Source organism: Schistocerca serialis, chromosome 4 (assembly GCF_023864345.2).
Source record: "Schistocerca serialis cubense isolate TAMUIC-IGC-003099 chromosome 4, iqSchSeri2.2, whole genome shotgun sequence".
In the NCBI taxonomy this organism is placed as follows: Eukaryota; Metazoa; Arthropoda; class Insecta; order Orthoptera; family Acrididae; genus Schistocerca; species Schistocerca serialis.
The window spans coordinates 811,840,280-811,867,177 of NC_064641.1; the positions used below are offsets into that span (position 1 = coordinate 811,840,280).

Here is a 26,898-nt window from a genome sequence, read left to right on the forward strand (position 1 = left end):
CTCTACGATTTTTACCCTCCATGTTGCCCTCCAATGCTAAATTTGTTTTCCCTTGATGCCTCAAAACATGCCCTACCAACCGATCCCTTCTTCTAGTCAAGTTGTGCCACAAACTTCTCCCCAATACTATTCAATACCTCCTCATTAGTTGCGTGATCTACCCACCTTATCTTCAGCGTTCTTCTGTAGCACCACGTTTCGAAAGCTTCTATTCTCTTCTTGTCCAAACAAGTTACCGTCCATGTTTCACTTCCATACATGGCTACACTCCATACAATTACTTCCAGAAACGACTTCCTGACACTTAAATCTGTACTCGATGTAAACAAATTTCTCTTCTTCAGAAACGATTTCCTTGCCATTGCCAGTCTACATTTTATATCCTCTCTACTTCGACCATCATCAGTTACTTTGCTCCCCAAATAGCAAAACACCTTTACTACTTTAAGTGTCTCATTTCCTAATCTAATACCCTCAGCATCAACCTACTTAATTCGACTACATTCCATTATTCTTGTTTTGCTTTTGTTGATGTTCATCTTATATCCTCCTTTCAAGACACTGTCCATTCCATTCAACTGCTCTTCCAAGTCCTTTGCTGTCTCTGACAGAATTACAATGTCATCGGCGAACCTCAAAGTTTTTACTTCTTCTCCATGAATTTTAGTACACACTCCGAATTTTTCTTTTGTTTCCTTTACTGCTTGCTCAATATACAGATTGAATAACATCAGGGAGATGCTACAACCTTGTCTCACTCCTTTCCCAACCACTGCTTCCCTTTCATGCCCCACGACTCTTGTAACTGCCATCTGATTTCTGTACAAATTGTAAATAGTCTTTCAAGGTATAGAGCCGCTAAATGAAAATGGTCTCAACAGCGACATTCTCCTCAATGCAGACTCTTAAACATCGGTTCCCTTTCCAGTTTCACATTTTTTTATGAACATTTGAAGTATATTACATTTATAAAATAGGACCGTTTACGGTAAGTTGCAATTTTCATCCACTAATTCCTGTTGTTGCCTGTAATGTTAAATTGTCTATACATCGCCCCATTTGATCTTGTCTGTAATTCGATCAATTTTTGCTAGATAGCGCGAATGTGTTTTCGTATCCAACCCGTGGCTGCCTTGGCCTGTGAGCCGTCTAATCTGACGGTAGAGGCTATTTTTTTATCTCATTTTGTTCGATATTGTTTGTTGTATTTCTTCGGGGCGGACGTCCCGTGACGCTTGTTCAAGTTGATCGTTGATCCAACAACTCTGTTTTTATAATATAGAGGGCAGCTAAACCTCTGACCGAACACGCTGAGCTACCGTACCGACCTACGTACATTCTGTAATTAAATTAAAATCAAACCTTTCGTTTGAAAGTTACGATACAGGAGTTAAACTTACGGCACTCTTCTGTTTCCATCCGTGAGTTAGAAAGCGGATTTCATCGGCCTGCATTTCTAATAGGCGCCAGAACATTGCAGGCTATCATATGCTGTCATAGACGTTTCAGTCTCAGTTGGTACTGCGATTAGCCTTTGTAAGTGAATGGATTGGTATCAGACTATCTTAGACAGCCGCGTCTTCTATGAACGTACCCTTCCTGGTCATGGTCGAGGTTACTGGGTTCCCAGTGGACAAGCACGTTCTTGATTATAGCAAACGCTTCGCGTTGGGGTCTGACTGATTTTTAGCGGCAGCTGACTGAGCTAAATTTGTGTTTTACACTGGGGACATGTGTCACAGGCCAATGTTTCGGGAACCAGTTCTTAGTAAGTAAAGATGATCTGCCGTGAAATCGACACCCTTCTTCCCTCATTCTGCGGTCGAGCTTTTTTGCTGTACTGTCACTGAGCTGTCGGCTTTAGCGCCTCACTTAGTCCATACAATGTCATCTCCTATTTTTGTCTCAATGAAATTCTTGTCCGAATGGTATTGCTTTGGTTAAGTGACACCTCTTTATATGTTGAATCTGTAATTCTGTCCATGTTAACTGTTGGTCCTTCTCTCCTAACTCTTGCCTCATGCTGATAAAATTTTTGCACTTCAGCTCCGAATTAAATAGGCTTTAGATTGGTCGCAGGCTACGACTCACTAGATAGCTTGAACTTCAGCTCGTCATATGAGATCGTTATTACTTGTAGCTTGCAATTTACTCTAATTTGGAAATTTTGTAGCGAGTAAATGTCTGAATGAAACCTTCTTACATCTTAAACCCTTTACTTTTTGGATCCTTTCAGGCTGTATTCTAACTGAATACAGAATACTGACTGAAATCTTGTGGTTTTTGATTAGAGGTTAGATACAGACACTGAATTTATGCTGTCAGTGACTGGAGATATTTCTTGTAGGAGGCCTACCGGTGGTTCACCCCTTTGTAGGGCCTCTCTGGAGGCAGTATGACTACACCAAACTATTCTATGACTTCGGAATGTGCTGCTGTCGCTGTAGCACTCTCCATTGTGTTTAGTTGCAATGTTGTCACTGATGCTCTGGGAACATTTAAAGGCGCAGACTTTCTGTTTTCGAAGTGAAGCTTTCTCCGTTCATTATCCATATGCTTGTAGTAACCTGGCAACTTTTAAGACTCTTTCTCATCTGTTAGATACATTGGTCTCATTATCCCTGAACTTTATCCCCATTAATATTTGAAAACCCATCTGAATATGTTAGACATGTTGACTTTCGTAAAATCAGGCAAAATTGTTTAATGCCTTAAGGCGTGCGTTCACATCCTGTAATATTTTTATAAAAGACAACATAGTGGCCATTGACAAACCGTAGTGGCCATTGACTGTAGAAATTATATATTTTCAATATTGCAATTTTGGTCATGAGGCCATTACGAAGGGAGAGAAGGCTAAAAATAAACAACAGAATGCCAATGAAAGTAAAGAACAGAATGGCAGTAACAATTCATGCTTATAGTAGCATAATAATGGCAGAAATAATATTTTACACTACTTATTCTGTATTTTGTAGAACATGTGAAACTTAGAAAGTCTTGTAATGCCTTTTAAGTGTAATACCTCAGCAATATTAAATGGGGTGATGCTACAGACATAGATTAAAGTTTTGTAAATTACATAAACTATTACCAATGGCACCAAAACACCAAATCCTTGTTCTTATACACTATTTCCGTTTTTCTCCGGAGAATGGAGGGATGGCCCTCAAATAAGACACAAAAACACCGACCACAAAATTAAAGGCGTTCCGTTGGAATATAGAAAGTTTGATAGTGCATTGGATATGGCTCCACAGAGCAATACTAACAGCACCGTTTCAACCGAAAAATCGCAACACCCAGGATTTCAGTGCAGTCATTTTCTAGCAAACCAAGGCGATAGATGAAGGCACACGGGAGGAGTAACTTACTCCATAAAACCGAATTATCGCCAGCAACCACAATTGTCACACAGAAACATACTATCCCGACAGATAAAAATACATTACAGTGATGTCAGCTTATTTCGAATCGAATAAAACAACTACTGACTCTGAAATAAGCCATCTGTGAGTAAATCACTTTAAGAGATTTCAAGTGCAGAATGCATGTACAAAATTACGATAAAGTGGGCGGAATAGAAACATTTTCAAAATTTAAAAGAAAAAAAATGATAATTTAGGAAGGAAATTAGAGGAGATTGTATGAGACTGTAGGTCTTCTGTTTAACTTCGAGGTACCAATCAAATTTCTTATCTAGCTGATGCTTTTATAGCAGAAAGAAAATAAAACTTGGTGTTTCTGTCAATCCCGAAGAGAGCGAGTGTATGGAAACTGCGGTATTAATTATTTTTTTTCAGTGATGCGTCTTTCTGGTGGACAACAACATGTAAAAATCGTTTTCGGATCCAAGAGAACAAGAAACCAAATCTCTCTGGTTCAAAAACTCTTTATTTAGTACAAAAATAAATAAAGATTACGGGGCATGTCGTTTCTTATAGTGTTTTCCAAAAAAAGTTGTTACATCTCCAATTACTCCATTGTAACATACTGATGATGTCTTTGAATCTTCAGATCATATCTCCAGAAGTAACGACTAGCTTCAGACCAACACCACATTGACTAAAAAAGTATTTCTCATTTGTTTAAATACACGTGATTAATCGACCTTATTTTCTTTTTTCCAGAAGAGAACATAAACATCACCTTTGCCTTCAGAATAACAAGTCTCATACGCAAATAACCTGAACGACTGCTTCATTTTCCATGTACTCTACTCACACTATAATCTTCTGTGTCGAGAACAGTGCGAGGTGGTTCATTTATAACGAGTTCTTAGTCTTTTTCTGAAGAAAAACAACGTCTGAAGCACAATACAAATCCAGCTCATAAGGGGACCAGTTAAGGGTAATATAACACCTCTCGAGGACAGCAAATCGCATATCACTTCGGAAACATATTACTCTGGAAATAGGCATCAAAGGAGAATGGCGAAAAACCACAAGAAAGAAGAAACAAGCATTTCCGGGAGTAATAGACATCTGGAAAGTGGAAGCAAAATCACACATCGGAAAACAATTTGAAACGCTAATAAACAACCCACAACTACAGGAACCATTTCAAGGACTGGGATAAGTCCTAAGACAAGCTGCCACCCCTAGGAATAAAAGAAGAAAGAAACAATGAGTCGACATAGTGTGCTACACACTACTAAAAGACGTACTAGGTGTAGCGATGCAAGGGGTACCAAATTTGTTATAAGAGTCAGTAAATTACTCAACTGACTGTGTTTTTCAGTACAAGTATTTCGTTCATTACAAGCAAATATAGATTCGTGACGTCATCGTCTAGACACTAGTTGACCGTTATCTGAATCCGTTTTAGCAAACTATAGTTTCTTTCAGGCGATACAATTTTAGAGATTATGAAACACAAGTTCTTGAAGTTTATTCAGAAAAGGAGATGATAGTAAATGCAGGTTATAATTTATCTGTTTAATATAAAGGTGTTTATCAATTTTCTGCGCATGAAAAAGTGTGAATTTATGTGCGGCTTTTACTCTGAGACGAGTTATCACTTAAAGTGCTAAAAGTGAGCGTGGACAGTTCCCTGACCTGCGCGGTGAGTTTTACTTTTTGTGATTTTGACCGGAATGGAGACAAATCCAATTTCATTTAGACTTTACGTGAGATACACACGTCACGTTATTACAAAAGAGTCGTTTAGCTCATTAGGGAAAACTGAAACCTGCACGCTCGATTTGAAATACCTTACACGCTAGTGCTTGATCGAGCTCTCCAGTGAATCGCGTACCATCGTTGCAAACGCACTCGGACTTAATGCACTAAGTTGGAAATCAATTTGGAGACAATTGCTGATTTTGACAAAAATGAACCGAAAGCAAAATATGGGGGTTCTGTTTTAATTCAGACACATATTAGCTTGTTGATCACGTTGGTTAGCAACACTGTAACGCTGATTAATTAAAGCATAAGAACGATTTGCAACGCAATAAGTCCCATTATGCATATAAACTGTTACACGAAATTTGCTGACTGTATGAATTTATGAGAGTGATTTTATTTCCAGAAATGTCAATAAACCGGCTGATTCAAAAGTTAAATTACTGACTGTTTTGTAACTTCATTGATTGTCGCACGTCACTACTGAATGTATTGTATCGCATCTCCTCACGAGAGATCTCAAGAAGCCGGGATAAACAATAAACAAGAGGAAGACTAAAGAGGAGACATCGGCATATAAGAACACAGCACCTTATAAAGACGTTGTGTACGAAACCCTACATTTCTCAGAATTTAAGTCAAGAATCGATATAGCTACCGAAAAACCCTAAAAGGAAAAAAGAGAATATTTTGGGACAGAGAAGGAAAGAAACTAGCGGAAGAAACCACAAGCGACCGAAACATAGCGGCACACTCATGAAATACGCTACAACGTCGTTTGAAAGATTGGGAGACGCACTTACAAAACATACTCAACGAAGTGGAAATAAAAGGCTACCAGCACGTCTAAAAGAAGGCATTGTCACATACAACTACAAAATGGGCACTGTTTACTATAAGGAGGTCAAGTATCCCATTAACAGCACCAATAACAAGAAAGCCGTAGGCCTTGAAAGATAAAATAGTGCGTGTATTAGAGACACAGCACTAAATTATTTATATATTTATTTATTGTTCCGTGGGACCAAATTAAGGAGAAGTCTCCACGGTCATGGAACGAGTCAATATGAAATTATAACTCGATAGCAGAAACAGATAAATTGAAATATAAGTTACATATTCAGGCGACAATTCGTAAGTTTAAATAAAGAAAATCAACAATGTCACACTGTAATTTGCTCCCCCAGGAGCTCCTTGACAGAATAGAAGAAGTGAGCCATGAGGAAACTCTTCAGTTTAGACTTAAAAGTGTTTGGTCTACTACTAAGATTTTTGAGTTCTTGTGGTAGCTTATTGAAAATGGATGCAGCAGAATACTGCACTCCTTTCTGCACAAGAGTCAAGGAAGTGCATTCCACATGCAGATTTGATTTCCTGCATAGTATTAACTCTTGGGAATAAGCTAATATTTTAACAACAAACGACATTAAAGAAAATATATACTGTGAGGGCAATGTCAGAATTCCCAGACTGTTGAGTAGGGGTCGACAAGAGGTTCTCGAACTTACACCACACATAGCTCGAACAGCCCGTTTTTGAGCCAAAAATACCCTTTTTGAATCAGAAGAATTAACAAAAAAAATAATACCATATGACAACGCGTATGCAAATATGCAAAGTAGACTACTATTCGTGTTGAACTGTCACTTACTTCAGATCCTATTCTAATGGTAATAAAGCAGCATTTAGTTTCTGAACAAGATCCTGAACACGGGCTTTCCACAACAGCTTACTATCTATCCGAACGCCTAGGAACTTTAACTGTTCCGTCTCGCTTATAAGATGCCCATTCTGTCTGATCGTAATATCGGTTCTTGTTGAATTGTGAGTTAGAATCTGTAAAAACTGAGTCTTACTGTGATTTAGCATCAAATTATTTTCCACAAGCCACGAACTTATTTCATGAACTACATTATTTGATACTGCTTCAATATTACACACAAGATCCTTCACTACCAAGCTGGTGTCATCAGCAAACAGAAATACTTTTGAATCACCTGTAATACTAGAAGGCATATCACTTATATAAATGAGAAACAGCAGTAGCCCCAGAACCGATCCTTGGGGAACGCCCCACTTAACAGTGCCCCATTGGGACTGAACATCACCACCACTCTCAATAATGAGGAGAATTACCTTCTGCTTTCTGTTCTTAAAGTAAGAGCCGAACCAATTGTAAGCTTCTCCCCTTACTCCATAATGGTCCAATTTCTACAGTTATATTTTGTGGTCAACACAGTCAAAAGCCATCGTTAAATCAAAGAAAACACCTAACGTTCGCAACCTTTTATTTAATCCGTCCAAAACCTCACAGAGAAAAGAGAATATAGCATTTTCAGTTGTTAAACCATTTCTAAAACCAAACAGTACATTTGACAGCAAATTATGTGAATTTAAATGCTCTAGCAACCTTGTATATACCACCCTATCGATAACTTTAGCAAACACCGATGGCATAAAAATAGGTCTACAATTGTCAACATTATACCTGTGTCTCTTTTTATGAAGTGGCTTCACTACTGAGTACTTTAATCGGTCAGGAAATCGACCACTCCTAAAGGAAAAGTTACAGATATGGCTAAGTGCTGGGCTAAAATACGTAGAACAATACTTCAGTATTCTGCTGGATACCCCATCATATCCATAAGAGTTCTTGGTCTTTGGTGATTTAATTATTAACTCAATCTCCCTCTTGTCAGTATCATGGAGGAGCATTTCAGGTAACAGTCTCGGAACACCTTTTTCTACGAGCCCTATATGATTCCCTGTTGGGACGAGGTTTCTATTTAGTTCACCTGCTATATTCAGAAAGTGATTATTAAATACTGTACATATATGGGACTTATCAGTAACACGGATAGTCCCACTACGCACTGATTCTATGTCCTCGACCTGTCTCTGCAGACCTGCCACTTCCTTTACGACTGACCATGGTTTTAATTTTATCCTGAGACTTAGCTATTCTATCTGCATACCACATACTTTTTGCCTTCCTAATAACTTTTTTAAGCACCTTACAATACTGTTTGTAATGGGCTGCTGCATTTAGATTCTGAATATTTCAAACGTTTTGATATAATTGCCACTTTGTTCTGCAGGATATTCTTAACCCTCTAGTCAGCCACCCAGGCTGCCTGTTTGTGCTAGTACCCTGTTTTGAACGTTCTAACGAAAAGCGACTATCAAAGAGCACGAGAAAAGTCTTGAGGAAAGCATTATATTTATCTTCTACAGTATCAGCACTATAAACATCTGGCCACTCTTGTTCCTTGATAAGGTTTACAAAGGTCTCTACAGCAACTGGATCAGCTTTCCTAAAAAGTTGATATCTATATTTAACATGTGTTGCAGCACAAAAATCTTTTTGAGTTAAAATTTGTGCATCATGATCTGAAAGGCCATTCACCTTTTTGGTGACTGAATGCCCTTCTAGTAACGAGGAATGAACAAAAATGTTGTCTATGGTTGTTCTACTGTTTCCTTGCACTCTCGTCGGAAAGAATACGGTTTGCATAAGATTATATGAATTAAGGAGGTCTACCTGCATCCTTTTCCTTCCACAACCTCTTATACAACTAATACTGAAGTCACCACATATAACTAACTTTTCTTATTTCCTATGAACTGAACCAAGAACCTCCTCTAGCTTTAGCAAAAATGTTGTGAATTCGGAGTCTGGGGATCTATAAATAACAACAGTTAGAAGATTAGCTCCACTAAATTTAACCACACCTGCACAACATTCAAACAGCTTTTCAGTGCAGTACTTTGAAATATCAGTTGACTCAAAAGGGATACCGTTTTTCACATACTAATGGCACCATTGTAAACAGAACTTTAGAGTAAGTGCACAGAAATAGCCTCTACTACAGAACATTGGAGACAATAATGAAAGTGCTATGTGAAGGGAAAGAAGACCCCAAAGACCTCACCAAATAAATAGACATAGCAATGGAAAAATTACCTTCGAAAATACTCCAAAAATATGGGTAATAGCGGAAACAATGAAAGAAATAATCAATGACCTCCTTCCCAAAAACCACACTGGATTCAGGAAAAGTAGATCTTCTGTGATCGCAGTAAAATTCCTGTTAAACTATGTATGGGAATCTCTTGAAGAGAGAGAAAAGCCGCACTTAGTATTAGTAGACTTTAGAAGTTTTTGATCTTATATACATAAAGCTAGTGACAAAAAATTAGAGGAAACCCTATGGAAAATCAAGATCATAAGTGCAGTAGGCCTACAATGATGGAAGAAAGTAAGAAGCTCAGGCAAGTTCTCAGTATCAAAATAAAATGGAGCACTTCTGTAACACAAACTAAATCTATTATTGTTTATCATTGTGGCGGAATAAATAGGATAATGACCCAGAAGGATGGGCGTAATCTCGCAAGATATTACGAGGCTACAAGAAATAATAAACGATATGGAAAATCTTGGCATTAAATGTAATTTAGAAATAAATACAGTAACAACAGAGCCGATTGTACTCATAAATGGAGGAGAAACACTCGCACCGGCAATGATCTTCGTAAGGGGTGGAGGAAACCTTGGTGTAACCATACAAAGGAGTGCAAAATGTTTCACAAAACATGTAAAAGGGAAAGCACTGCAATTCAGCATATCAGATTCCTTTTCCTAGAGACCGCAATGTCACTATTCAGAGCCAAAATCTCGCAATACTGTTGTATGGTATACAAATTGGCGGACCGCTTCTCACAGTGAAATACCTAACAACACAAGAAAGAGGCGACGTATGTAATGGAAGCAATCGCGTGTGCAAAACCATGCATTCCAGCCTCGTATAATTCTTTTTTGAATACGTAGGGAACAAACTTTATCCTGTCCAACACCTACACTTCGGAAACATTTTCAAAAACGTTGAAGGAAAAAAGAGATGACAGTCCAAGAGAATATTATGGCACACAGGCAATGACTGACCGATCATGGACGAAGGATGTCTTATCGATGAGACACGTGATTACCAGAATGGCAGTCCATGGTTTCCGCCACCTTGTCTGCTACAACACAGCATATCAGAAACCTAGAGCGAAGTGCGAATCTAAACAGAGTAACGTAATACGCCAACGTAACCACATCCCGTAGCACCCTGCACATAAGTGGACACGCTGAGTAAGTGGCTGTGTAAACCACAATCCGTAAAATTTCCACATTATTATTATAACTGCAGTTTGGATATGTGTGATTATTTGTATGCTATGAATGTTTTATTATATAAGTTTAGCGCATAAGTTCGTAGCTTTTAGGTTTTCATGTTGGCATTCCGCTTCCTATGGTTTATATATCAGTTGTCACATTTTTATTTGTAGTTCACTTTTGCTATTTGAGTTTACATATTGCCATCTCGAGATGATGAATGCTGCAGTGAACGCTACTAATTGGCGAGCCAAGTTGAGAAATCAACACATTTTCGACGTATTTTTCTGTTTGACTTCAGTAGAGGAGTGACAGCAACATTTACTCCGTGTATGACGATAATGCCATTGGAAAGAGCATGACAAGAAAATGGTTCTCTGGTTTTAAGGAGGATCGTTTTGACATTAGTGACTCTCAATGTTCAGGAGGACCTTGAGGGATCGGTAAGGAGCCTTAGAACGCAGTAATCCACAACGATCCGTGCCTGTGTACTCGAGAACCGTCAAATATGACGAGCTGCGATCGTTCGACCATCGTGCGACACTTGCATGCAACAGTGAACTTTCAAAAACCCGGTGTATGTGTACTGCGTGCTATAAACCAATATCACTGAAGTCTGGTGTGTTCTTTGCTACACAAGAGAGAAATAAACCGCGGCATGAAACCCGTGTACGAAACTATATTCCACAGAGGCAGCATACGATTCCATTTGTAATATACAAGACCTGTCTATGCAGCAACTCGCTACATCTTCTTCACCTCAAATAGTGACAGAGTAACTGAACGACGAACAGCATTGTGAAACGTTCCGCCGACGATCGATCAGCGTACAAAGTAACGTTTGCAGTCGAAGAGGTGGCCACGTGTAAGATGCTGCTATGCGTAACTTCCAGCGTCGGTGGATGACGTTTGCGGATCCGGCTGTTTATCCTCAATTGGTTCCTCGCAACACCAACTACAACATATCCAGGTTTGTCGATATCACTTTTGTAACGACCTGTATGATTCCTTTCACTAATTTCACCATTAACAATTTAAAATTCTTTTGTAAGTATTTCACATTTTATTTAGTTTTCTTTGAAATCTTAATGAGTTATTATTAGTTCCTTGGCTGGAGAGCGGGTTTATTGTGCCCCACACACTATGAAGGGGTTGAAATAACAGTGAAGAAGAAGTATACATTGCATTAGACCAACATCACAAAAGCAAAGAATCTCACTAACTGCAATGCCCACAAATGGACATATGGTACAGAAGAACTAAAAACTAAGCATAACACATTAAGGTAATATTATGTGCTGATATACTTCCCACTCATAAATTTCAGAACATGCTCTTTAACCACCATTTAGTTTTTGAAATATAATGTAAACAGGCAAGAAACTCGTGTAAATGTGGTCGTACAATTTCACGGTGCTTAGACTGTCACAAAAATTTGCCTTCTAACACTGCTTTCATAATATTTATAGTGGACTGTCAAATATTTTACATCATATAAAAGCCGCTCATTATCATAAAAAGCAATAGGACACAATAAAAATCTTGAGAAGCATCACACAATATAAGATCTAGCTACACGCGTTCTTGTACAAATAATTCAATAGACGTTAGTCTGACAGGACGAAATGTGTATTGTCCTGCTTGTAATTTCCTAAAATTAACCCTAAAATCTATTGGAATTTATCTAAAAATCTCCAGTTTTTTTTGTGTGACCATTAAGCACGTCGTCTGGACGTTTTTTGATCTAGTTGTAAATTTCTGTTTCTTCAAGAAGGTTCATCATTCTACTTTTATGAAATCCATGCAGAATTTAAGGGCTATATCTACAAAATTGAATTCATGTCCTCATGTTGTCCTCAGTTAACTGTTTACTGAAGGTAGCGTTACTTCTCTGTGTCTGCCTGATACGTTCTTTTCATCCAACACTGAACGGTCGCGCAGTTTGTACAAAACAACGTTACGTGCCACACTGAATTCTGCAGACAACTTACCCTGTTTACTGGTTGGCTCTGGCCGTGTTGTGTCGGATTCTCCTTCTCAACGGTTTGTGTGTATCAACACTGATACGTACGTTACCTTTCTTGAACAATTGTACTGTTTTGACAGGGACCGCACCTGAGTAGGATAGATAGTGATCTTAGACTATTTGTACTTCAAACTCTCTCTTTTTAATGTAGCCTCATCAGTTATAACTCCTATGAGTGCTTTACTTGTCTGACAAGTTATTTTTTTGATGGCTCCGCTCTGAAATCGTTAGTGGCAGCCTCTTCTAGCAAGATCTCTAATTCTTTCTAAATTGCATCGTCTTGTAGTGACAAGGTTTCGTATCACATAGGCTCACTTGTGGCACGCTGGACAGCAGGAATCATTAGTGATTGTACAGTCTGTAGTAGTCGGATTATGAAGTAGCTAGAGGTGTGAGATATTTATGTAACTGATATTTCATTCATGAATTTAATGTTAGATGTAAGGAGAAGCTACTGAGAAGAAACAAGTCAATGATACTAATCCAACACTTAAAATTCTCCACTTATTGCGTGAAAGTAGGATTAAGAACTTTCTCGAAGAAACAGAAATTTACAGTTACCTCAAAATTCATCCATACGATCTGCTTGATGGTGAGATTTCAGAGATTCTTTTAGCAAGTTCTGCTATGCTAATTACAAAAAGTAACCGGCATAAGCATCCACAACTAGTCCCATTTCACTTAGATTTCCTGAATTAACGATTTCTACATATATGCACGTATCTTTGTTCCATAATTTTTTCCTGCCTTCATGAGACACGATTTGCAGCCCGATGTACCCAGTGCGCTCAACTGCTGCCAACACGGCTTTGGACGTGACCGCCTTCAAGCAAACTGAGTAGACATTACACATCCGTTACCTAATGGGTTCCAACACACCCCTAACGATGGAATTCATAATTACAGCTAACTCTACTCTCTGCACTTTATTAGACCTGCCGGGATGATCGGAACCATTGCCTGTTGAGTACGTAAACTGTGCTGTCACAGATGTACCTTCAACAGCTGCAGAATCCTGCAACCTGCTTTCAATGCGTAAGTGGATGACCCAACAAGTAGTACCCAGTTTCGCCTTTCACCCTTAAAACAGGCATACGCCACTCATGGCTACAAACCGTAAGGTGTGTGTCGATTGGCAAGGACGAGGAAACTGGAGGCACTGCGACATCAGAAAACCCACTCGACAGTTTAGGCACTAGACGTTCCGAGGCATTCCTCTCAGGTGCTCCAAAGGCTGAAGAACGCCGACTGTGGCAATCACAGATTGCTACTGTTCAGAGGCAGTGGCCAAGTTCCCCTCAGTTTGTACACAACGGGCACTGTGAAATGAATGATCATTCAAACCCAAAGGAGCATAACTCTGACCTAAACAGTCTCTGGACTCAGTTGAAGCGCTACTTCCAATTCTCTGTTCACTCCCACTCTAAAGTTAATTCAAACAGTGAAAGAGCAATAAATTTTACTGAAAAACTTACAGTAAGGTAGCACACATGAGTAACGCAGTGAAATACACATGAGTAATTAAGTATTTTACAGAAGGCTCTGATAGCAAAAACTAAATTGAATCCTGTATAAAAAACGATATACTGTTGCTGACGCTATTGGTCCACTCGGTTGCTCAGTTTCGGTTATCAGTAATATATTATAATTAATTCTGTAGATCTAATTATAATTAACTTTTCGTGCTCCATACTTCTTCGTTGTAAGAATCGCCTATGATGATTCAACGTACATAATAAAACGAACCTACACTGATCTCTGAGAAACGATGTCCATAAAGTCTCGCTATCACTCTAAAATATCATAACTGGGAAATTATTAGAGGATCATTGTTCTTTGCACAACGTGTAACAGATCTCAAAGTTTTTCACCTTAATCCTTTGCTGCATGACTTGGGTAACAACGGAGTGGTGACAGACCAGAATCAGATGCACTGTGACATCTGGTATACATAATCCAATTCAGTAACAACATATTGCGGATCTATTGATACCAGTTTGGGAGAACACCGTGAAAAGAAATCATAATGGTTTGAACAGTTCCTGCTGCCGCAGATTGAGAGGCTACATTCGCCCATCATCTGACAAAACGATGGAGTACGTTCAGTCCCACTGCGGTATGTGCCGAATGACATTTCCAGCGAGGAGGCTGGGTCGTCATGGCCCCCGAGATCTTCGGAATTCTAGCTGTTAGAGTTCTTTTGATGGGTTACTTTCACGACCGCCTGTACACCACCCTTTGCTACGCACTTGCACGAAATAAGTATTCAGAACTACTGATGCTGCAATGCTGACATCTACAACCACAGACCCACATCATCTTGATTTCTAAGACCGTCGATTACGCAAGGCTGATTTTTTTTACTTTTTTTTTGGCTCTCTTAGACAAGATATCTTCATAAAGACGAACTTACGATATTCTTTGTCTCGACACGTATGTTCAGTTTCAACATTCCTTACTAATTGTAACTGTTGTGAATATGTCTTTTATCTCAATACATGTTACCAGCACCTGTTATTACATAGCAGTTCCTTCAGTGTATAGGGTAATGCTTTTTGTGTTGCCTGTTGGTAGCCATTGTAGAAGGTGTACGTAACCAGCTGAGTCACCGACGTCAGGTCTTCTGGCACAGTGGCTTCAAAAGTCACCCAAAAAAATGAAACGATATCAAAGTGAGAATCGTCATAAGAGAACGGACGAGGACAACGAAAGTAAGATTGATTTTTTGCCGTTCTGTGGCTCTGAGACGAGTAAGATAAGCGGTCTGCTGGGAAGAAACAAAGTAAAATCGATATTCAGCCTACTATAAAAAATTCCGCAATAAATGAGACCCATAAAAGATGCAGCAGTTCTCATAGCCCCTACGTTATACAAAACGCCTTCGCAGTGTGGCCAGTCTTACGTCCTACAAACATTTCGCACTGTAGAACAGCACGTTATAGGTTTTATCACAATCGGTACCCCGGAAAATTCTATTACATTGAGCATGCTCTTGTAAATGGTCAACGGATCAAACACGACGAATCCTGTATCGTGGATTACACTAAAAGCCTCTTGGAGAATCTAAGTAAGAAAGACATAGAAATAAAAATCACTACCAACTAGCTCAGTAGTAACGGAAGGACGCCCTCAGTAGGGCTGATGGTTGCAACTCGGCGCTGCGTGGCATCAATGGATCGTGAACTTGAAGCGGGGTGCATTGAACGAGGAGTCAACCTGTTGCAATATACAGAGATAACGTGGGCACCAATGACGTCACAGCCATCACCTGGAATGTGTAAGAGCCCATCAGCAGTCATTTCACTTGTCAGTGGCCAAGGAGCACCCGGTCGAAAGTTAGTGTCATCTCAACGCGGTTGTAAGGCGGAGATTATTTTAAGCTGCGTTATTTCAGCGGGACTCTGCGTTCTTATCCAACATGACACACCTTCGTCAGACACTTGTGGTGATCCTGTGCGGCAGTCAGCGCGTATCGGAACATTGTCTGTGCGATTCTGGAGATACAAGAAAAACATTACGACCTCATGAGACTTGAATTCATGTCCAATCTCTCGTATAGTATGAACAACTCGTCTCGCACCGATGGTCATACCCAGTAAAAAGTAAATACCGTGACCACTGCACCCCCTCCTGTAACAGGCTCTTCAGACGCTGTTCCCATGGTCACACCAAACGCAACATTTGGTTCTCATAAACGGTATATAAACAAATGGGACAGCCGTTCATATCACTTTTGACCGCTCTGTTGACATAACGAACGCTAACGTATGGGTTACAGTGTGCGTGTGCGTGTGTCCTACTGTCATTATCTAACTATTTCTCGTAACTGCTGTGATGTATGTTTTGATTCAGCTGGCATCATCGGACTGCCTATCACGGTGATGGCTGTGATAACGCAGATCTTCACGACGGGCACAATCGCCATGGCCAACTTGCAGAGTGTGGAGGTGCACCCCAAATGTCTGCGGCAGATCGCGGCCTGTGTCGAGTGGACCGCAGCTGCCATCATCATGTCTGCTCTGCCATACGTGGCCCTCATGGTAAGTAAAGAGAAACGACCGTGGAATCTATACGCCTATTTTCGTTGGCTGTTACGTGAGTGACCCCCAAATGATGTCAGTTATCAATATGCTATCTAAAGACACAGTAGGAGAAGAGTGAGGCGTAGAGGAAAGGAGAGGAAAAGAAGGGAAACGAGAGTAAGAACAACACAACCTAGAATGTTGTACCAGATTTTCCTGAGCAAATATTTCACGAAAGCCATCCTTACTGCGTATCTCTTTGTTATTTAAAGTCTTGTATACTGATATAGTGTCATAGGTGTTGCATTTTTGCGCTTACGTTTTGACCTTCCTGCTACGGTGGTAGTCAGTTGCCATTGGAATGTATCAGCAAGAATGACGAAACAGTCGATCATAAGACGCTACGGGTATTCGACGGAACGTCTCTGCCACGAAGGCCTACATTCTTATGCTCATCAACCCTCTGTGTGCTCTGCATTAATATGCTCCCAATAAACGGGGCGTTGTTTTCTAGAGATATCAGAAAAGACGTGCGTTCCTCCAATAATAAGTCAGGAGTAGTATTGAAGATAACGTGAAAGTCCCATGTCAGCTACACTCATGAAGAGTACGTCTTATCACCACTGAAGACATAGTCATCTTAGGTAAATTAACTGTAAAGTATCATACATACGTGTGATGCCAGATATTCCCTGTCATCACTCCCCCTATCTAGCCACTGCCCCAGTTTTTTAGGGAAACCTCTTCCTTATTTCGTGGCTTCGTAGAGAACCAGTGACGAGTTAATAATAAAAAAAGCAACGCATACAGTCTAACCCAGTGAACCAACCTGGAAGGAACATACATTAGAGAAAGAAGTCTTCGAACCGGCTCTGAGGCTGTAATAAATGTTCTCTATACGCTCGCAGAGTTAATTCTATGAAATCATCCGCTGTTTCGGTGAGTTCATGAGAAAAGCAGTGAGTGACAGAGAAGTACCTTAACTATTATGACCTTAAGGATGTGTTAGTGTTCGCCACGACCAACGATTACATCTGAATCAGCGAAGTCAATCTCTAGCGCTTAGTTTCCATCAGTGTGTATACTGGGATACCGTCTGAGCATTTCGGTATAAGGTTGTCATAGTCGCGAAGTGACTGCGTGTCGTTTGATATGCACTTGATCTCTGTATGTGGGTCGCACTGGTAAGATCTGCGGAACACTGCAAATATCGGCGATAAGCGCTGCGTGTCTAGTTTGGAAACAACATTGTTCCATTCATCCATAGTAGATGATGTTGAAAGTAGGAACGTCCACTTTACATTTCGTCCTTAAGGTCTCATTCATTACTCTCCAGTTCTGTCGCGGGTATGTGTTTCTGGTGGAATTACTTTCATATTAACAGCGATAAGCAGGAGTGTGGATAGATTTACTGATTATGAATTGGCCAGTATGCACTAAGAGTATGACGTCAAACGACACAATGTACGAGCGAAACCATGACACTATTCCGGACTTTCCCAGCAGTTAGTGAGTCACATCACAGTACTTTCACGTTAGTCCAAGAGTTTCACTCTAAGCTTTGTGTTGTACGTATTACCGAATGGGTACAGTAGGCTTACTCTCTGTTGTGCAAGTATTTTGACAGAAACGAAGGAAAGTAGGTTAATGAATTGATGAAATCATGGAATCATTGTCACTCTGCAACTAGCCATCGGAGACTTCAGAACACATACACCATAATACTGAAAAATATCCCAGAGCAACGCGAGAACTTTTGGTAGGGTGGGCCGGCCGGGGTGGCCGAGCGGTTCTAGGCGCTACAGTCTGGAACAGCACGACCGCTAAGGTCGCAGGTTCGAATCCTGCCTCCATCATGGATGTGTGTGCTGTCGTTAGGTTAGTTAGGTTTAAGTAGTTTTAAGTTCTAGGGGACTGATGACCTCAGATGTTAAGTCCCATAGTACTCAGATCCATTTGAACCATTTTTTTGGCAATGTGACTCGGGGTCTCTTTGTACTAAGCACCCGTTTCCAGGCATTGCTGAATGCGTACCCTACATCTCTATTCACGTTGTTGATACACATTCGAATTTCCAAAGATTCATTGACTATACTCGTATAATCCCAGCAGTTCTAACTGTGGTATACAATCCGTGTCAGCTTTGGTATGATGTTGTGCTTATTCGCATGTTTGTACTTTGGAACAGAACGTACTCCTGTTTTTGGTATACCATTATGTTCGTTACAACGGAGGAGGAGGAGGAGATTAATGTTTAACGTACCGTCGACCACGAGGTCATTATAGGCGGAGCACAAAAGCTTTGATTAGGGAAGGATGGTGAAGGAAAGCGGCCTTGCCCTTTCGAAGGAAGCATCCCAGCATTTGCCTTAAGCGATTTAGGAAAATAGCGGAAGACCTAAACCTGAATGGCCGGACGTGTGTTTTAACCGTCGTCATCCCGAAAGCAAGTCCAGGGTGCTAACCACTGCGTTACCCCGTTCGGTTCGTTACAGCATCACATAGAGTTAAAACTGTCTTCTCTTCTTCTTCTTCTTCTTCTTCCTCAATTCAAGGAGTTGACTTATAGCCTGTTCCGTCTTCACAAAATCCACCTTAGTCTACATCTTTCCATATCTCTCTATCCGTTGGATTAGTTGTCTATAACATGTCTCTCTATGCTCTCAGCCCATTCTATCAATATTCTTTTTCATTTTTTATCTCGTATTCTATTCTTGCGTTCATGGAAAATATGTCATTCTTTCCTAATTTCAAAATCGAATGGTTCAAATGGCTCTGAGCACTATGGGACTCAACTGCTGTGGTCATTAGGCCCCCAGAACTTAGAACTACTTAAACCTAACTAACCTAAGGACATCACACACACCCATGCCCGAGGCAGGATTCGAACCTGCGACCGTAGCAGCAGCGCGGCCGGTAATTTCAAAATCCCTTTCTTGATCTCTCACAGAACGTCCTTCTGCGTTGCCTGAAAATTTCAGTTAGGCTGACAGTATCCTTATTTGTTCTTTCTTAGTTATTGTCCAACTCCCACTTCCGGATGTGAGCACAGGTGTCGATAATATTTTATAGAATTTGGTCTTTGTATCTTTCCTGGATTTATTAGCTGATGTGCTATGTATAGTGCAACATATCATTTCAGTTTTCTGTAACTTATTGTAGATACCAATACCATGTCCGCAATTATATAATAGCCGAATGCCTAAAATTGAGACACCTGTTCAGCTTATTTTCCATTTAGCACCATGTTAGAAAGTACTGGACGTTTTCCATTTATTTTTTGTAAAGCTTTACCAAACGTTTCCGAAATTATTTGGTCTTAAGGAAAGAGTACAGTATTTGAATATGTGCAATTAATTTTATTTCTCGCATACCTTCTTGCTTCCATAGTGTCGTCCATATATGTGTTAAATAAGATGGGTGAGCGACAGTACTCTTCTCGTGCTTATATTTAAACTGCTGTTCATTCTGTTCCCTCTTTCCCTCTATCAATTAAAATTTCTTTATTTAAGGACAAAATTTTATCACTTAGCATAACTTCGTTTTTCCGTTATATTTCATAGTATGTACCCGTTCACTCTGTTCACAATCTACAAATGCACTACAAGATTCCAACTTACATTCTCGTCTACAACAATACTGTAGTCACAGCATGATCATCCTTTTGTGAAACCTTTTGCTCCTTCCACATGAGCACGTCAGCCATTCTTTTGCGTATGTTATTAATTACTTGTGCATATAATTTATAGCTAGGATTCAACTGGCTTATTCCACTACAGTTTTCACAAGCAGATCTAGTTCATTTTCTAAAGAGAGATATTAATTCTTCTACTCTTCATAAGGTGATTACCACCTCTCATTTCCAACATTTGTTTAATAAACGCAACAACAGAGGTCCTGCATATTAGACAAGGTCTTCATAAATGTTATCGTGTCCAGCTAGTTTTCTATTCCTCATCTCCTATAGTGTTTCTCGTACCGCCTCCCAATGTAATATTGTCCCCTTGTTGTATTTCATCAACTTCTCGTTGGACATCGGTCGAAAAGTATCTCGGTGACAAGAAAAACCATCTAACCCTCCCGTTTAGCCAAAATGGCGTATGGGACAAAATCAGCTCTCTTCAGGAGATGCCAAAGCAGATCCGATGAATAATCGCAAGGGAACGGAAAAAAAGTTTTGCGTCTCTTAGATAGCGATCAGTTTGACTTTAAAAACTGTAAACGCACCATAGAAGAAAGCTTTGCGGTGGTAAAGGATACAAGAACTACAAAAAATCTTAACACTTGCCTAATATTTTTTGACCTAGTGCAACCGCTCTAAAATGTAAATTTGTGCAAGGTGTTCGATTTTCTCAGAAAAACAGATGTAAAGCACAGGGAAAGAAAGAAAATATTGTTAATCGGAACCCTGGAGGAAAAATTAGAATGGAAAAGCAAGACTGAAGTAAATGAATTGGGAACGTTGTAAGACACGGAGATTCAGGAGTGTTATTAACACACAGGATGAAAGGAAATCAAAGAGAAGATTTAGTGATGAGCTTGGTTTCTGCAGTGAGAGCGAAGAAGTATGACCAATTTATAGAGACCAAATTGTCTATTGAGTGTAAACAGAAGAAACATGAAAGTAATTAGGACTAACAAATACGAGATAAGTGATGTAATTAGCATCGAAATTAGGAACCCAGAAGCAGACGAAATGCACTTTTGAAGCAAAATAATGTATGACGAACAAATCAAGGATGACGTAACACCGGGTCAGAACATGCAGAGAGAGTATTCCTTTCCACACGGAGGCCACCACTATCACATTTTAGCCTTAATTTGAGGAAGAAATTTATGAGAGTGGAAGTCAGCAGCGCATGACTCTAAAGAAGTGAAGCATCGACTGCGGGGAACCGGAGAATTGGGGAATGAAGCGTTTGAAACCTGGTACTGTAAAAGGGCGCTGAAAACTGGGCAGACTCATATGATGAGAAACGAGGAGGTAATCCGCAGAATTGTTGAGGAACGTAGGGAGAATATTGACAGGAAGGAGAGACAGATTTTTACATGTATTAACACATCAGGGAATAACTTCCATGGTATTGCAGGGAACTGCAAGAGGTTAGAACTGTAGGGGAAAATAGATATTGGAGAATATTAGATTGGAGCATGGTCAACAAACAACTGACGGTGTAGCATGCAAGTCATGAAACACAAGATCCTCTCCAAAAACAGAATCGCGACAGGAACAGCGTACTATGTTCCATCGTTTTGTAGAGTTATATGAAGCACACCTTGGCGATATCGTCTTTCGGCAACCCAAGAGCACTAACGGTTTGTAGCACCATGTGAACCTTAAGTAAGGCTTATACTATTCGCTTTCATTGAAATAAACTGCTAATCTAGTGTAATAAGAGATAATGAAAACAATAGCAAGTGAATTATTCGTACTAAGTACGTACACTTTTTGACATACAACCCGGTTGGCGGCAGGTCACCGAAGAGCTTCAGTCCGCGCCGATCGTGATATGCAGAAATGACAATACACTTTAATTCCGGCATCACCGTAGGCTGTGGCATTTTCTGGAGCAAGTCTTTTCCTCTCTTCGAGCTGCTCGGCGACGGCTTCACCCGTGGTATACCAGGATACCACGTGTCATCTAAATGCAGTAACTCGCAATCGCTACCACAATTAGCCTGAATTTTTATAGCACCTTTCGTTTGATTTCTGAAGTCATTATTATAATCTGACACACCGGTAATAATAGTACCGTCCCACAAAATTATTGCAATTTATTTCTTGGCCGACTGTCTGCACTGAACGCCAGATCCACCAGAGCTTTCTGAGACCTGTTAGCTCAGAACCGATAGCGGCTGCTGCAGAGGCGCTGCAATTCCTCGCCTTCTGCCGATAGCGTCAGCTACTGATCACCGCTCTGGATAGTATAAAACACTTTACTGTTTGGTACGGTAGGAGCTATTAGGGAGTGGTAAGGCACCGGGCTAACGTGGATTCAGCCCAAAGCAATAATAACATCAATTAAAAGTTGCAACTCAAGCTCGATAAATGTTTGTGATAAAAAATTTAAAATGACGGAGGCTATTTCCCGATCCATGTGGTAAACTTTAAATAAATTCATAACAACAAAGTGACACCTCGTCCGCGCGGTGGGGGCTGCCGATACTCTTCAGCCCAAGTAATGTAAATTATGACTGGTTACTTCAGTGCTACAGTTATACAGGGTGAAATGTATTTAAACAGACAAACTTTGGGAGGTTGTAGGGGACATCAAAACAAATATTTTTCCCTAATGTCATTTTTCCCTATGAGGATTATTTAAACCGGTGGAGGCCTTATTACGCTCTTCAGTTGTTAGAGGTCGTATTACAATCATCAGTTGTTGAAGGACGTATTACGCTCTTCAGTTGAAGGCAACTGCTATCCACCAGTGTAGTAGCGTATTGTCTCCGTTTACTAATGGGGCGATACAACTGGTGTGAGTACACTGATATGGTTGGTGCGTAGTACGTAGCGCACCGCAACGGACGAGCTGCACAGCGGGTTTATCAACAACAATATCGTAATCGCCGTATCCCGCATCATACGACATTTCATGCTGTGTACCAATGTCTGCGTGAGACCGGATCGTTTAGAAGATTACCTGGACAGGGACGCCGTCGCACGGTAAGAACGCTGCAATTTGAAGAAGCTGTCTTACAGCATGTAGAGCGGCATCCTTCAATCAGCACTCATGCAACTGCACGTAAAATCGGGACGAATCAGACGAGTATAAGAACAGTCCTTCAAGAGCAATTGTTACGTCCGTTTCACTTACAGCGTGTCCACAACCTGGAACCAGTTGATTATCCATCCAGAGCGCAGTTTTCGCAGTGGTGCCTGAGACAGTGTGAAATGCATCCTACATTTATATCCTTTGTATTGTTTACCGATGAAGCAACGTTTTGGAGTGATGGAATCTTTAACATGCACAGTTAGCATGCTTGGAGTGAGGCTAACCCGCATGCCCGCATGACACAGTTACTAGCGCACATCAAGTGCAGTTCTGTGTTAATGTGTAGGTTGGTGTTGTTGGGGACTGTTTAATTGGGCTGTATCTGCTACCTAGGCCATTAAATGGCAGGCAGTATTACAATTTTCTCGCCAGAGCATTGCCAATATTGCTGGAAGACGTCCCGCCCCCTACAAGACAACGCATGTGGTCCCAACATGACGGGGCGCCGGCTCATTTCAGTCGTCGTGTGCGTCGATTCCTGGACCGACGGTTCCCAGACACGTGGATTGGCAGAGGTGGTTCTGTACCATGGACTGCTCGATCCTCACTTTTTGTGTGGGAAATAATTCAGGACACTCCTGATGTTTTTGTCCGTGTTAAACAGGATCCGGCAGTGTAACCTTTGTTTTCTTGTCAATGGAGACATTTTTGAAAATCTACGTAATTGAAATTGGGTTGTGTTAATGTGTTGTCTCTTGGTCATACAAAAATGGAAAAGTGTTTGTTAGATTAATTAATTTGCCACCCGAGAAATCTTCCTCTACCGGTTTAAATACTCCTCATAGGAAAAAATGACATTAGGGAAAAATATTGGTTTTGATGTCCCTATAACCTCCAAGAGATTGTCGGTTTAAGTACTTTTCACAGTGTATACTTGACATGGCCAAACTTTGGCTTGCAGTAGTTTAGTGTCACTCGCTTCTGAAAAAGGCCAAATTATTTTGGCTAACCCCTGGGTAATGTTAGGTTTCTATTTGCTACTGAGGCTGACATGTTACTTGTTCAAAACGCTTTTCTTTGTCGTCGTCTTTGAGCTTCTGCACTAACTCCAATTTGAATGGTTTCATAGACAGCTTCTGTCGCAGGACTTTCCACACTGTCATTGGAATCGTTTCAAGTTCAAGGATACAGGATTCACTGATTTCTTTGGACTCCTTATGAATGTCTCTCGTACGCGCTCCACATTCACTTAACTGACACTCTCTTTGCCGGGCTCAAGCAACCGGTCATGAGGAATTTGTTGTTCCAGTGGTAAATGGCCTTCGTTGTTGGTGGCTTCTTACCGTACTTGGCTGTAAACATCCGTTAACAGCTGTGGCGCACTTGTTTTTGTCGAACTCCAACATACAGAATGCTAGCTCCTCACCTTAACTCGCCATGTTTGCGACTAGCGCTGACTATCGGCCAATTACCAAACTACGCTGTGGCGGTATATATGAAAAAAATAAAACTTTTAGAGTTCAAGTTAAAAATGACATTATAATATCTGTACAATGTTAGGTTCTTGTGCAATAAATATTTGACGTCAGAGAGTAGTAAATCAAATTTCTCATTCTAAGAAACAAATTGGATGTATGACTACTGAAGTAGAAACAAAAAAGAATTAATGGTCAAATATGAGTTGCATGCTTTCATCTGTTCTTTTACTTGTTCATTGCTTCTGTAGTTTCTTCCATCTTTTCTGATACGGACATAACGAACAAATTTCAGATTTGTACCAGTGACATTTCCTTAGATTGTATTCAGAGGCACTGTCCTCTGTTGTTAGTGATGTAGCGTGATATTCGTGAACCAGAAGACTATGGGTACCCAAGGGCAGTTGCCAGGAGACATACGACACGGAGGATTAAAATTCCTCATTTGACTTGTGACGCCTAGAGCTCAATTAACTCAACAGCGATAGAAAGCCGAAAGACGCAGCTTTTGCACGAAAATTCGGAATAATTTTCAAAGAAGCTACCGTTTGAGGAACTAAGCACACAATGCATTGCTGCAGTAAACAGTGTCTCAATCCTATAATCATAGCTCAAGTATGTGCTTCGAACGCAAAGACGAGGGTAGGGGTCGCTCATGACTAAAAAGATCTCCTGGGAGCCAAATATGTTTACTATACTAACTCAGGATGATATCCTAAGTCGGAATTTTTCCGAATATTTCATCGATATAACAATGAAAAGTTCAAGGTAATTTAGTCCGATTAACCGTCGTTATGACAATAGAGTTGCCAAAAAATTGCTAAGGTTTTGCAAAATCCTGACTATGACAGTGGCATGAAAATTCGTTTTCGTTGCTGGAATCATCCGTTCTCGGATCCGAACATGACAGTGATTTGCGGGTCTGGTTCACATTTTCCTGTCTTCTCAATGAAATACTCCAACTGGTCCTCACTCAAGATATCACTCCGAGTTAGTATTCTATTTCGAGTCCAAGAAATACGTTCCATCTATAAGGTAGCCCCGCTCTCATCTTTCACGTTGCAAGGTATTTTCCTCAGCTGCGATTATGACATTGAGAGAGAGTTCACCGCAGCAGTACCTTGTCCGTATAATTGTAAAGAGCTCACTTCCTGAAACGGTAGTTGCTTTTGGTGAGGAAGCTCTATCTTCTTACTTCCTTTCACTGCTACATTAACTGAGCTGCTAACGGTCACTAATAAGTGATGAATCCTAACCGTCGGTGTCATACGTCTCCTCGAAACATCACAGGAGTAGCCTTGGCCATCTGCTTCGGTATCAAACAAGAAGGGAAAAATTTCATAAGCAATGAGGAAACTTGTTAGTGTGCATTACCTATGGTATAAATGGAGATGGAGAACGTATCAGTGTACACAATTTACTTCAGTTTTGTTTCTGCTTCAGCAGTCGTACATTCGTTTTTTTTTTTTCCTCTTGGAATTCACTATTTGATATACAGGGTGTTCTCCATTAGCGACAGGAACAACATCACATCGATACCAAAATTCCTCCCATACTCGGGCAAGCATATCCTTCGTCACTGAGGTTATCGCAGTACGGACTCGGATCTTCAACTCTTCCAGGTTTTGTGGGAGTGGTGGTACATAAACGTTGTCTGTAACGAAACCCCACACGACCAGTCCAACTTTCGGTAGAGTTCCATTCAGATATTCACGCACTTGGCGACTCCAGTGAGGGGGTGCCCCGTCTCGTTGAAAAATGAAATTGACTTCGTGCAAACTCGGAAATAACCAGTATTGTAACTTAGCGAGGTACTGCTGACCGTTAACCGGGTTTCAATCAAAGAAGAATGGGCCGTAAACAGGTGGTCGGGATATCGCACAAAACACATTGACTTGATTTTGAAGGACTACGTTGGAAAGCAGATTAAATTCGTGCACCCATTCGGAGGATAAATCTGATATCTCCACCTGAAACGTCCTTGTGCTCTAATCGTGGAATTGCACTTCGCAAACTCGAGAACACAAAATGATTTCTGCTGCCAAGTATCCATTTAAAACACATGACGGTTACGAAGCAAAACAGAAGACAACTGACATCTAGCGGCTATTAATATAAATTAGACAATGTATTCGTTTCCCCAATAGCCGAGCTGAGGTGCATCGACAGATGGTTTGGACAAGATAATACATTTTAATTTCTACACATGTTTTGAAACACACTGTGACATGATTGTATTTGTCTATTATCCCTAATATCTCCACATTTTCGTGGTATACTTGATAATTTAAGCGTGTTTGACGCAAGACCGGACGTAGAAACAGTCCACTTGGTCAGCGGTCCGTATATGTCACTGTTCCCTGACATTTTGTACA

At 40.4% G+C, this 26,898-nt stretch overlaps 1 protein-coding gene across 1 annotated transcript in view; it reads left to right on the plus strand.

Annotated features, from left to right (window-relative positions):
- The window catches only part of LOC126474786 (solute carrier family 22 member 13-like), a 77,973-nt gene that overhangs the window by 40,833 nt on the left and 10,242 nt on the right, over window positions 1-26,898 (plus strand). Inside the window, exon 3 of the mRNA XM_050102262.1 lies at window positions 16,163-16,350. Within this exon, the coding sequence (XP_049958219.1) occupies window positions 16,163-16,350 (188 nt within the window). The remainder of the gene's footprint in view (window positions 1-16,162; window positions 16,351-26,898) is intronic.